This window comes from Lolium rigidum, chromosome 7, assembly GCF_022539505.1.
Source record: "Lolium rigidum isolate FL_2022 chromosome 7, APGP_CSIRO_Lrig_0.1, whole genome shotgun sequence".
NCBI classification, from domain to species: domain Eukaryota; kingdom Viridiplantae; phylum Streptophyta; class Magnoliopsida; order Poales; family Poaceae; genus Lolium; species Lolium rigidum.
Genome location: NC_061514.1, coordinates 4439021 through 4450325, shown reverse-complemented (window position 1 = coordinate 4450325; position 11305 = coordinate 4439021). Strand labels below are relative to the sequence as shown.

The 11305-nt window shown below is 47.9% G+C and overlaps 1 protein-coding gene across 1 annotated transcript; it reads left to right on the top strand.

Moving 5' to 3' along the window:
• Positions 1 to 4045: 4045 nt before the first annotated feature.
• Positions 4046 to 6863, top strand: LOC124674229 (probable glutathione S-transferase GSTF1). The gene is made up of 4 exons (XM_047210268.1): positions 4046 to 4310; positions 4430 to 4478; positions 4610 to 4720; positions 6321 to 6863. Exons 1-4 carry the CDS (start codon positions 4161 to 4163, stop codon positions 6668 to 6670), a joined length of 660 nt encoding a protein of 219 aa, XP_047066224.1. The 5' UTR covers positions 4046 to 4160; the 3' UTR covers positions 6671 to 6863.
• The last annotated feature ends 4442 nt before the right edge of the window (positions 6864 to 11305 follow it).

The following is an 11305-nucleotide window of genomic DNA, read 5'->3' as shown; positions in this document are numbered from 1 at the left end:
TTTTCGCAAGCAAACATCATTCTCCACACCATACGTTTAATCCTTTATTTACAAGAAGTCATGGGAGATTTCGGACAACCCCACCGTTAAGTTGGGGCAAATATTCGCATCAGTGTTAGCAGTTCCACATTGACGCCTCTAAATTGTGTTGTGCAGGTTCCACATTGACGCCGGAATCCCTGGTGTTGCGCCGCACTACACTCCTTCACCAACAACCTTCACGTGGCCTTCATCTCCTACTAGTTCGATAACCTTGGTTTCTTTCCAAGGGAAAACTTGCTGCTGTACGCATCACACCTTCCTCTTGGGGTTCCCAACGGACGTGTGCTTCACGCGTCATCAACTGCTAAAGAAGGGGAATTACATATCAGACTTGAGCAAATGTAAAACACCTAAGGTGAAGACAGAGGCCCAATCCGTAGATTATGCTGCCACCCATGTAGGGAAAAAATATCACTCGCCATATCCTCTAACCGTGTACAGACCTCCGTAAACAGGTCACGATTATCCATCTTCTGCAGTGCATACCACGCATGGAGGTAGCAGTACATCTGTAGTTAACCTATAAGAGAGAACAATTCTTGTCATTAATTTTTTTGTTATTTCTACACACCCATAGCGACCATATAATGGCAAGCGCCCCCCACCCTAATAAACGTTCTAAATCTGTAATCGATATCATGAAGCCAATTACCAAAGATATTGGCGACACTAATCGGAGGATACAGATCAGAAGCTACTTGGATGCATGACCATATAGACCTGGCAAAGCGGCATTGGAAGATCAAGTGTTTAATTGTCTCGTTGTGTTGACAAAAAACACACTGTATACTCCCATACCAATTGCATTTTGTAATACTCCCTCCGTTCCTTTCTATAGTGCTTATAGATTGTTGGCATTTGTTTCACAATATAAGGTTGTAGCTCGGTTTTTTCCAGTTACCCCTCCACCGGTCAACTCCCATATGACATGCATAAAAAAAATTCATACAAAATAGGAAATAATTAATTGAGATTCCTAATACATGGCCCCAAGGATTGCTTAGATTTAGGAAGAAATGTTTTTCTTTCCTTAATTAAACCTGGCTGCACATATTATGGTAAGTTAGAAGTTATCAATTTCCCTAATTTTAGTCTGATCTCAAATCATTCAGCCAGGGGGTTTTGTGTAAAAAATATTCTTGCGCTAATTTCCGTGCTAAAAATTTATAGGCACTATAGAAAGGAACGGAGGGAGTATTATCTTTGGTTAGGATTACTCCTCGACGTAAATACCAGGCAAAAATCTTAATTTTGAGTGGTATTTTCATCTTCCAAATCTTCTTGTTTTTATCAACTGGTATTTTCGGTTGGATAATTGCATTGTACAAAGAACTTACAGAGAACTTCCCATTGGGATGTAAGTTCAAACGAAATTCATCATGCCCCTCAGACAACTGAATGGATTCCAAATGTAACAGTAAGGCATTCCATGCGTGAAGTCTCAGACCGATTAAATCTCGTCTAAACGTCACAGTCGGGGGTGAGGTTGCCATTACTAATGCAACGGTATCACTTTTGCGACGAACAATGCTATATAACGCGGGATATTATTCAGAGAGAGGCCTATTACCTAGCCATGTATCCTCCTAGAACCTTATCTGCGATCCATCCTTAATATTGAAAGTACAATATGTGAAGAAGAATTTTTTAGTTGCCATTAGGCCAGGCCAAAAATGTGAGTCTCCCGATTTTCAAAGGATCTGGGATAAGGCTTTGGTGCCTATGTACTTTCTTCTAACCATGGTCTGCCATACGCCATCTTCGGTTAGTAGCTTATAAAGCCACTTACCTAGTAAGGTTAAGTTCCTAACTTCGAGATCGTGAACTCCTAGCCCACCCATATCCTTAGGTCGGCATACGACAGACCACTTGACCAGTAGATATTTCTTTTTCTCACTATCTCTTTGCCAAAAGAATCTCGATCTACAATAATCAAGCTTGTGTAATACACCTTTTGGTAGGATGAAAAAGGATATCATATGCAACACCGTATTGGTGAGAACTACATTAATGAGAACCAATCTTCCTCCTAGGGATATCATTTTACCTTTCCAACTACTAAGTCTTTCCTGAATTCTTTCCTCGACTAATTTTCACTGAGCCATCGTTAATCTTCGATAATGAATCGGGATACCCAAATAGTTGATAGGAAATTGGCCTTGCCCACAGCCAAATAGTTCGGAATACTCGGCAACTGAGTACATTGAAATTTAAAGTGTCTAAAAGTTTGTTCAGAGAAACAGTTTTTATCATCATAGTACTCAAGCAATTCAATACAATAAATTTAGAATTTCCAAGCCACATTCTAGTATCATACCTTCTTTTGTTTCTCTATATTTCTTAGCAATCTCGGCAAAATTCAAGTACATAAAAAGGATGTCATTGATATTCATGCTTGTGCTCATAACATGAGTATTTTTGGTATTTTACATTTTCTAAAATAAAGGTACTAAAAGTAAAACTAGCAATGCAGGCAAGAATAAAATCCTAGCGCTACGCTCCCCGGCAACGGCGCTAGAAAAGTATAATTCCCAAGTGCAGGGGATCATTGTAGTAAAATTTGATAAGTATTTGAGTGTCGAACCCACGAGAAGCTGAAGGTAAATTATTTATTCTCTAAAGCCCTACAACCCACTTATATGACCTTCTATGCAAAGCTAGGATATATAATGTGTAAGTGTGAAGAGGCTTTTGCTATAAGACTATAAATGCTGAAATTAAAATGCAATGAGTAAAATGCAATACAAGTAAAGTGCAGTAAAGTAAAATAAGATGAAGTGAATGAAGTAGAGTGGAGTAACTAAAGGGAGTAAGTATTCTAGCAAATTGTTACTTCATTTGTGCGGTTGTAATAATTAGTGAATCACAAAGATAGTATTTTTATTATTTTTTCTAGGCTGCCCCATCTCATCTGCTCCATATAAACCCTAGCCGCCGCACAACCTTCACCGTAGCACCACTCTCCACAACTCCATGAGGGAATCCATGGCTGCTCCAGGTGGACGTCGAGGCGGTCAAGGCCACGGGCGTCGCGACAGGGGCCGCCGCGCTGGAGCAGCTTCGCCCCGCCGCTCGCCATCATCTGCGTTGTCGTCGTCTTTAGAGGAGGCGGGGGTGCTTCGAGTTCATCCTCCGCATCGACAAGGACCCGCTCGGCATCAACCGTCTGCCAAACAAGTTCGCCGAGTTTGTCGACGGCGCCGAGCCGGCTGAGTTGCAGCTGCGGGAGGCCAGATGCAGCTTCTACCGGTGGCCTGTCAAGGTCCTGTTCCACGGGCAGGGTAAGATGTACTTGCACATCGGGTGGGACAAGTTTGTGTAATATTTTTATCTATGGTTAAATGTAAAAGGAAAAAAAAGGAAAAAAATTATGCGAACGTCTGCTGGAAGCACTCATACGGAAACAGACACGCGATCAAAAACGATAAATTTTGTATCCAAGAGGCGACGAAAAGACGCGCGTTACCACTTTAAACGTCTGATATACGTTGCCCTGTTGAAGATGCCGTTAGACACCGGCACCGGTTGTTGATGAAGATGCCATCTCACATTGATGGACGAGAGGCACTGAGTTACTCTAGACAGGGACGCTGGCTGGTGGCTGGTTATTTTCGTGAGTGGTCCTCTCTTCACCGGCAGAGGTGACATAAACTTCACGGCCCGACGCTGGTTCTACTCTCACACACCACGGGACTGTATTTTCTCATGTATTTGCGTGTGCTGCTCCTCGTGAGTATTCTCTTATCTGTCGATGATTATTAATTTTCTTATCTGTCGATGTTTCTAATTCGTCACCTCCAAAACCAAATAAGACTCCACGAAATGGAAGTCCGATCGTTCCAGGGACATACTGGAAAGCAGTGGCACATACTGTCACCTCACTACCGACGCCAGCAGACCATGCATTCATTGACTGTAGGGCACCACTGACCTCTTCCATCTTTGAGACAGAAGCACGAGTGAGGGGTCTCGTCCACGAGAAAGACCTCCCACCAGCCATTAGCGGAAATGGGAAGATCCCCTACAAAATATGGCCGTGTTGACATCACGGTGCACACCGCTCGCACGCACGCAGATACACACAGTCACGCACATACCTTGAGCAGCAGCACAGAAAAATGGCGCCGGTGAAGGTGTTCGGGCTGGCGAGGTCGGCGAACGTGGCGCGGGTGCTTGTCTTCCTGGAGGAGGTGGGCGCCGAGTACGAGCTCGTCAACATCGACTTCAAGGTCAAGGAGCATAAGAGCCCCGAGCACCTCGCCAGAAACGTACGTAGCCTCGCTCCATGATTAAACCCATCTCCCCGCTCTGTTTTTCTCTAGATCGCCATGGCCATTCTATTCTAGCTAGCAACCGAGTTTGCTGCTGATGTCTTCTTTTCCTACAGCCGTTCGGGCAAATCCCTGCTTTCCAGGACGGAGATCTGCTTCTCTTCGGTATGATCTAGCTCGCCTATCATTTTCAGCCACATTGATGTTCTCTAAAATCAACTTGCTGACAGGTTATCGATCTATGTTCTTTAAAAAATTCCTTAAACTTCCTCACATTGTAATCCTTGTGCTCTCAGAGTCACGCGCGATCTCAAAGTATGTCCTACGCAAGTACAAGACGGACGATGTCGACCTGCTGAGGGAGGGCAACCTCAAGGAAGCTGCAATGGTGGACGTGTGGACTGTTGGTGCAGCCTGAGGCTGCACCCTCTCTCTCTCTCTCTTCGACTTCTGCTCTTGCACGAACAAGGACAGGAGGTGGGAGACGACGACGGCAGTAGAGAGTAGAGACACAGGTTGTTTTTGCCGGCCGGCGCACGGAGCGCCACCGCGGGCGCTCGGACGCCCAAATCCTTTTCTCCTTTCAACTGGCTCAACTCATACAAGATTACAGGGCCTTAAGTAGGCTCACACACGCACACTAGCCGGAGCCACTAACTCCACGCACGCGCAATGTGCTGCCCACTAATCGCATGCACAGCTAACTAACTTACATGCACACACACGAAGCTAGCTGCAGCACCACACACGACTAACTCAGCCTAGCTGAGATCCGGCGCTGAGTGCACACAACGACCTGATCGAACTCCTAATAAAAAACGCACTGATCTGGAACGTACCAAGATCAGAATTATCCTAACAAACTCCCCCTAATTCTGAACTCGTGGATGGGACAGCGCCACACTCCATCACAACCACCATCGTCTTCCTCGACGACCTCACGCTGAGCTCCACCGCGCACGCACGCCCCACGCACGAACGCGTCCATCTTCTCCGGTGGTCCGCACACCCTCGACTCGCGCCCATGCCACGCACGCACGCTGGCAACGCGGCCGCCCGAGCTGCCTTCACCCGCCGCATGAACGGCTTCCCTCCGCCTTGATCAGCCTGCCCTCAGCTCACGCCCATGCCGCGCACTGACGCAGGCAACGCGGCCGCTCGAGCAGCTCGATCTTCTTCCTCCTTGGCGACTGTCGCCGCGCTCCACACGCCTCCAGCTCACGCCCATGCCGCGCACTGACGCAGGCAACGCGGCCAGCCCGGCGCGCCCAGGACGCGGTCCTCTTCCTCGGCGAGACACGCCGAGTTTCTTCCATGGCCGTCGCATGGCGCCGCTACGGCCTCCGTGGCCGCGCAGCTCCTCCACGCCGCCGCCATGCCGCGCCACCGCGGCCTCTGCGCCAACACGCAGGTCCGCCGCGCTCGCTGCGCTCGCCGCACATACGGCGTCCCCTTGCCGCCTCCGCGTCCGTCGTGCTTGTCGCGGACTGACCGCGCGTCACGGCCGCGCCTCCGATCGACAAGGCTCTGATACCAAATGTTGGTGCAGCCCGAGGCTGCACCCTCTCTCTCTCTCTCTTCGACTTCTGCTCTTGCACGAACAAGGACAGGAGGTGGGAGACGACGACGGCAGTAGAGAGTAGAGACACAGGTTGTTTTTGCCGGCCGGCGCACGGAGCGCCACCGCGGGCGCTCGGACGCCCAAATCCTTTTCTCCTTTCAACTGGCTCAACTCATACAAGATTACAGGGCCTTAAGTAGGCTCACACACGCACACTAGCCGGAGCCACTAACTCCACGCACGCGCAATGTGCTGCCCACTAATCGCATGCACAGCTAACTAACTTACATGCACACACACGAAGCTAGCTGCAGCACCACACACGACTAACTCAGCCTAGCTGAGATCCGGCGCTGAGTGCACACAACGACCTGATCGAACTCCTAATAAAAAACGCACTGATCTGGAACGTACCAAGATCAGAATTATCCTAACATGGACCGAAGTGGACGCGCACACCTACAACCCAGCCCTGTCGCCGGTCGTGTACGAGTGCATCATCAAACCGATGATGTACGGCATCCCCACCGACGAGAAGGTCGTGGCCGAGAACCTCGAGAAGCTTAGGAAGGTGCTGGAGGTGTACGAGGCGCGCCTGTCCGAGCACGAGTACCTGGCCGGGGACTTTGTTAGCTTCGCGGACCTCAACCACTTCCCCCACACCTTTTACTTCATGGCCACGCCCCATGCGGCGCTCTTCGACTCGTACCCACATGTCAAGGCCTGGTGGGAGAGGATAATGGCCAGGCCGTCCATCAAGAAGATCGGCGCCAGCATGATTCCGTCCAAGGCATGATTTGAATGCAGGGAGAGATCTCGCGTCCTGTGTTGGCATCGCTGATGTGTATCGTGCTTCTCTTTGCTGGTCTCACTAATAAGGCCATCAGCTACTTGGTTGTTGTGCTAGTGTGTACACGTCAGAGATCTGAAAACTCTCTAAATTGAACCACAGTTTGGTTATTTTTTTAAGGAACCGTCAGCTTTATTAATTAGGCATAACCGAGGGGGCTAAACCCTAGCCGTGCCGCCACCGCCTTCCCTCCCTCCTCCTCCCCTCTTCGTTGCCCCCAGAGACGTTGGTGGGCTAAGCCCGCGACGCCGGTGAAGGGGGCGGTGGGGATATGAGCCCTTGGCCCCCCGCGCGGTGTCTAGGTGGAGGACCTCCGCGCCGGGACCGCCATGACCTAGTGCTCGACGGGCTCCCCTTCCTCCGACGGCTGGCCCTGGCTGGGTCTGAGGCGAAGGGCGATCTGACGGGCGGCTTCCACGGTGGGGGCTCTGGTTCCGAGGCGGCGGCCTCGTCTGGTGAGGCGACACCGGCTCGGTGGCGAGCGGTGCCCGCAGCTGCGAGATGGCCTCGTAGCCGCGGGCGGCGCGATGCCGACGGGGGCTGGTCTCGGCTAGGTGGTCCGCGTGGTCGCCATGCCTAGATCCGAAGCGCCAGCCCCTCCCTCTCATGCCTCGTCCCACTTCTCCAGATCAACGGCTGGTGCGTCTAGCTCTCGATCTGGCAGGGGTGTTGGCGAGGGGATCGACGACCGGGAGAAATCCCAGACCCGCTTACCGGTCTCGACGGCGGTGACACCCTTCGCGCCGTTTACCTCCTTGGGGGCGCCATCGTGGTTTGTCCTTCTCGTCTCCCTTCCCCCTACCTCCCCGGGTGAGATCCTATATCTTTGATTGGGCTGCGGCGGCGCCGTTGGTGTCGCTGTCCTTGCTGAAGGCGCGACCTTGGGCGAGAAAGGGGGGTCTGTGGCTGTAACATCCCAAAAATTTCAAAACAAAGAAAATGAATTTCCCTATTTCCAAAATTTGGAACCAACAAAAACTTTTATTACAACTTGTGCTATGCCTAGTGAGCATGCTTAATTCTTGTGCTATTGCCATGATTGCTTGTTGAACTACTTTGAAATGATCTTAAACCCTAAACCCTATCCTTTTCACCACCCAAGTTAAATAAAAATAAAAATAAATTAAATAAGAAAAGGGCCTATGTGCCTATGGCTATCTTTGCTAAAACTTTTACCTAGGTTTTTCTACCTTGTTTAGATGTTTTGAAAACATCAACAAACCTCATCTAGTACCTACTACCTAATTCAAGTGAGAATCAAAAATCAAATAAACATATGCATAGAGGCATATGTGGCACATAGCCATAATACAAAATCTTGTCCTATGCACTCCTACCTTGCCCAAATGGGGTGAAACCATCTCTAAACCTAATCTCACACTAATTGGATCCTAAACCATGCCCAAGTAAAGCAAGGGGAACAAAATAGAAGATTAAGAAAAATCTGAATTTCACCTCTTATGTGTTTATGGCCATTTTTGCAAATCTTGGAACTAGACCTTTTGGAATGGTTTCAATGGTTTGGAAGTGTTCCTAAACTAATGAGAATCACTTTTGAGCCAAGAAAAATCAAATCAAATAGAGAGAAATAAAATAGTGAGAAAATGCCATTTTTACTCTCATACACATTTAGCCAAATATGCAAATCTTCAACCAAGGCCACCATTGCTTGTGCCTTTGCTTGTGAAACCCTTAGATATCAATAACACACAATTTTGCATCAAAGAAACCCAATTCAAATCAAAGGAAAAAATAAAATTCTACTAACATGTGATAATTGTCACTTTGACACTTTTTAATATCTTACCCACTTTGCACCCCTGGTTTTGAAGTTTATTAAATCAAACTTGGCCAACTCTTTCCACCTCATCCAAGACCATGTCAAGTTGAACAAGTTTGATGTTGACCATTAAGGTTGACTCTGCCTAGGTTGACCAGAATAGATGACACAAGTGGAGACTTTGAAACAAAGAGAAGATGAGCCCCTTTTTGAAATCTCACAAACCAGCACCATTTTGAACACCACCACCACCATTCTACTCCTTTCAATATTAAAATCAACTCCACAAAAAAGAATTTCAAATTTCAACAAAAAGTTTCATGCGGCCATTTCATCAAACACATTGTGTGCAAAAATCTGGAAAGTTGACACATGCTATAAACCAATGGATTTTGGGCTAAACCCTGGACAAAGTGTGATCATCACCACCCTTGTACCTCCTCTGCATCATCCCATGTACTGCAGCCCCGATTAAAGTGAAGAAATGATCCGACCCGGAGGAATGGAACCTGGGTACGCGCACCCATTTACGAAAAGTTCAAAAAAATGCTATTTAAAAGTTTTCAAAAAATGTGAAGTAAAATTTTGCATGTACATATTATGTTGATACTTACTCGTGTGAGTTTTCACGAAAAAATACCATTGTGTGTGTCCTGTATAAAAATAACAAAATGTCCAAATGAGAATAGTGAACAGGAATTTGTACTATTCACAGGAATAGGAATTTGCATTTTTTCATTTTTGTGTAGGTCAGACACAATGGTATTTTTCCGTGAAAACACACATGAGTAAGTATCAACATAATATCTACATGCAAAAATTTACTTCACATTTTTTGGAAACTTTTAAATAGCATTTTTTTGAACTTTTCGTAAATAGGTGCGCGCGCACTTAGGTTCCGTTCACCATTTTCGAGAAATGATCACCCTTTTCACCATGCCGAGCTCATGCCATCACCCATGCCAAATCTCTCTCTGATCCTCTCCTCTCTTTTTCTTCTTGTCCTGGAGAATCCCCTGGCACCCCTGATGATCGTCGTGCATGGACCTTTCTCAGGAGAGGTTGGCATTGGCCAGAATTTGACACGCCCAGACGCGCCCATGCCAGCCACGGCGCGCCAAAGCGTGTACTGGCACGTCTCTGGACGCGCCAGTACACCGTGTCGCCTGGTCACTCTCGTCCTCCTCTCCCTCTCTCCTCTCGCACGCGCCATCACCGCACCACCAGCTACATGCTAGACAACCTCGCTAGCTCGCGCGTGCACCGTCGCCGTTGCCATGATCAAAGGTTTTGCCGCCAGTACCCGCCGCAGACGTGGAAGCTACCTGAGCCGTCCCCTCCTCCCTTTCCTGCGCCCGCACGCTTCCCAGCTTCGCCATGATCGCAGCTACCTCGCGCACCACCTCACTTGCCCCTTCGCGCCCTGGAACGCCATCGCCGTCGACGACCTTGCCCGCACCCTCGCAGCACCTCGCGCATCTATAAATAGAGCCATTCCTGCGCCTCCTTCTCCACACCAAACTTGCTCCACTCCTTCTCCTTGATCACCTCGACCCACTTCCCCTCTCCAATTTACACCGTACGTCGTCAATTGCTCGCTGGAACCCGCGGCGGTGCTGAAGAAGAAGACGACGATTCCGGCCACCATCGGAGTTGCCGTCGGTACCAGCCACCTCGTCGTCGTCCGCGACCTCACCTCGCATCAACGCCGCCGTCTGCCGACCCCTGGTTAGCTCTCCGACCCCCTACCCTCGCCGCTGCCCATGCTGCTTCTCGTCGGAGAAGACGATGCACCTGGATCGTCGGATCTGGATCTAATCGTGCGTCCCATTTTAATCCATACCGTTTCGGGGAAATTGAGTCCCTGACAAGCGGGGGCCACTATCAGTTGGCCCGCAGCGCTAGTTGGGCTGGCCTGCATCTCTCTCTCCCTCTGCGGCCCGTTAGCTTTTCCCGCCTAGGCCCAATTTTTGAATTCAAATAAATCTGTTTCAGTCAATTTTGCTGGCAGATGCTTTATTCAAATTCAAACAACTTAAAATCTACTAAACCAATTTGGACAAACTTTATATTGTTGAAAAGCCTATGAAATTTCCTATCCAACCACACTGGTTTCAACCTCATATCTGTTGTAGAAATAATGTAGCAAAAATAACAAGACAGAGACTTTTCAGAATTCAAATAATTATTAAAAATCAACCATTTTGAATTTTTAAGTTAATCCAATTGCTATAATTCACATTTCAACCTCTCTAATTTACTATGGAAAAATATGATATGGTTTATGTACATGATCATGGGCTAGAGCAAAATATTGGCTATGTAGTCAATTCTAGCCCATTTAAATTATTTCAAAAATTAAGATTTTCAAATCTATGAGGTGTAGCACCTCATTTAAATCACCTTCCCAAGTGTTATGAAGTAATTTGATGTCCTTAGTTAGATGGTCTCACACTTGCTCACTTGAGGATATTAAATCACAATTGTTATTTAAATTGCATGAGATGATGAATCTCATTTGAATCATTTTTCTTAAATGATAAATGTGAAGTATTGACCTTGGTCAACATGATCTCACCTTTATGCATTGAGAATATTAAATCTTAGGGACTTCTATTTTCGTGCCCCTGGTTCGTTAGTTGTACTCAGTTTTCCCCAGTCCCTTAGTTTTTCCTCAGTTTTCCCCTCCCTCTAGTTTGAAACACGCACAAGTGCTGGAACGGCCGGTAGCCGTCGGGTCGAGGCCTTGACCGTTAGTCTGACCGGGTGGGGCCGCACAGGGGCAGCTCCTCTCGACCGTC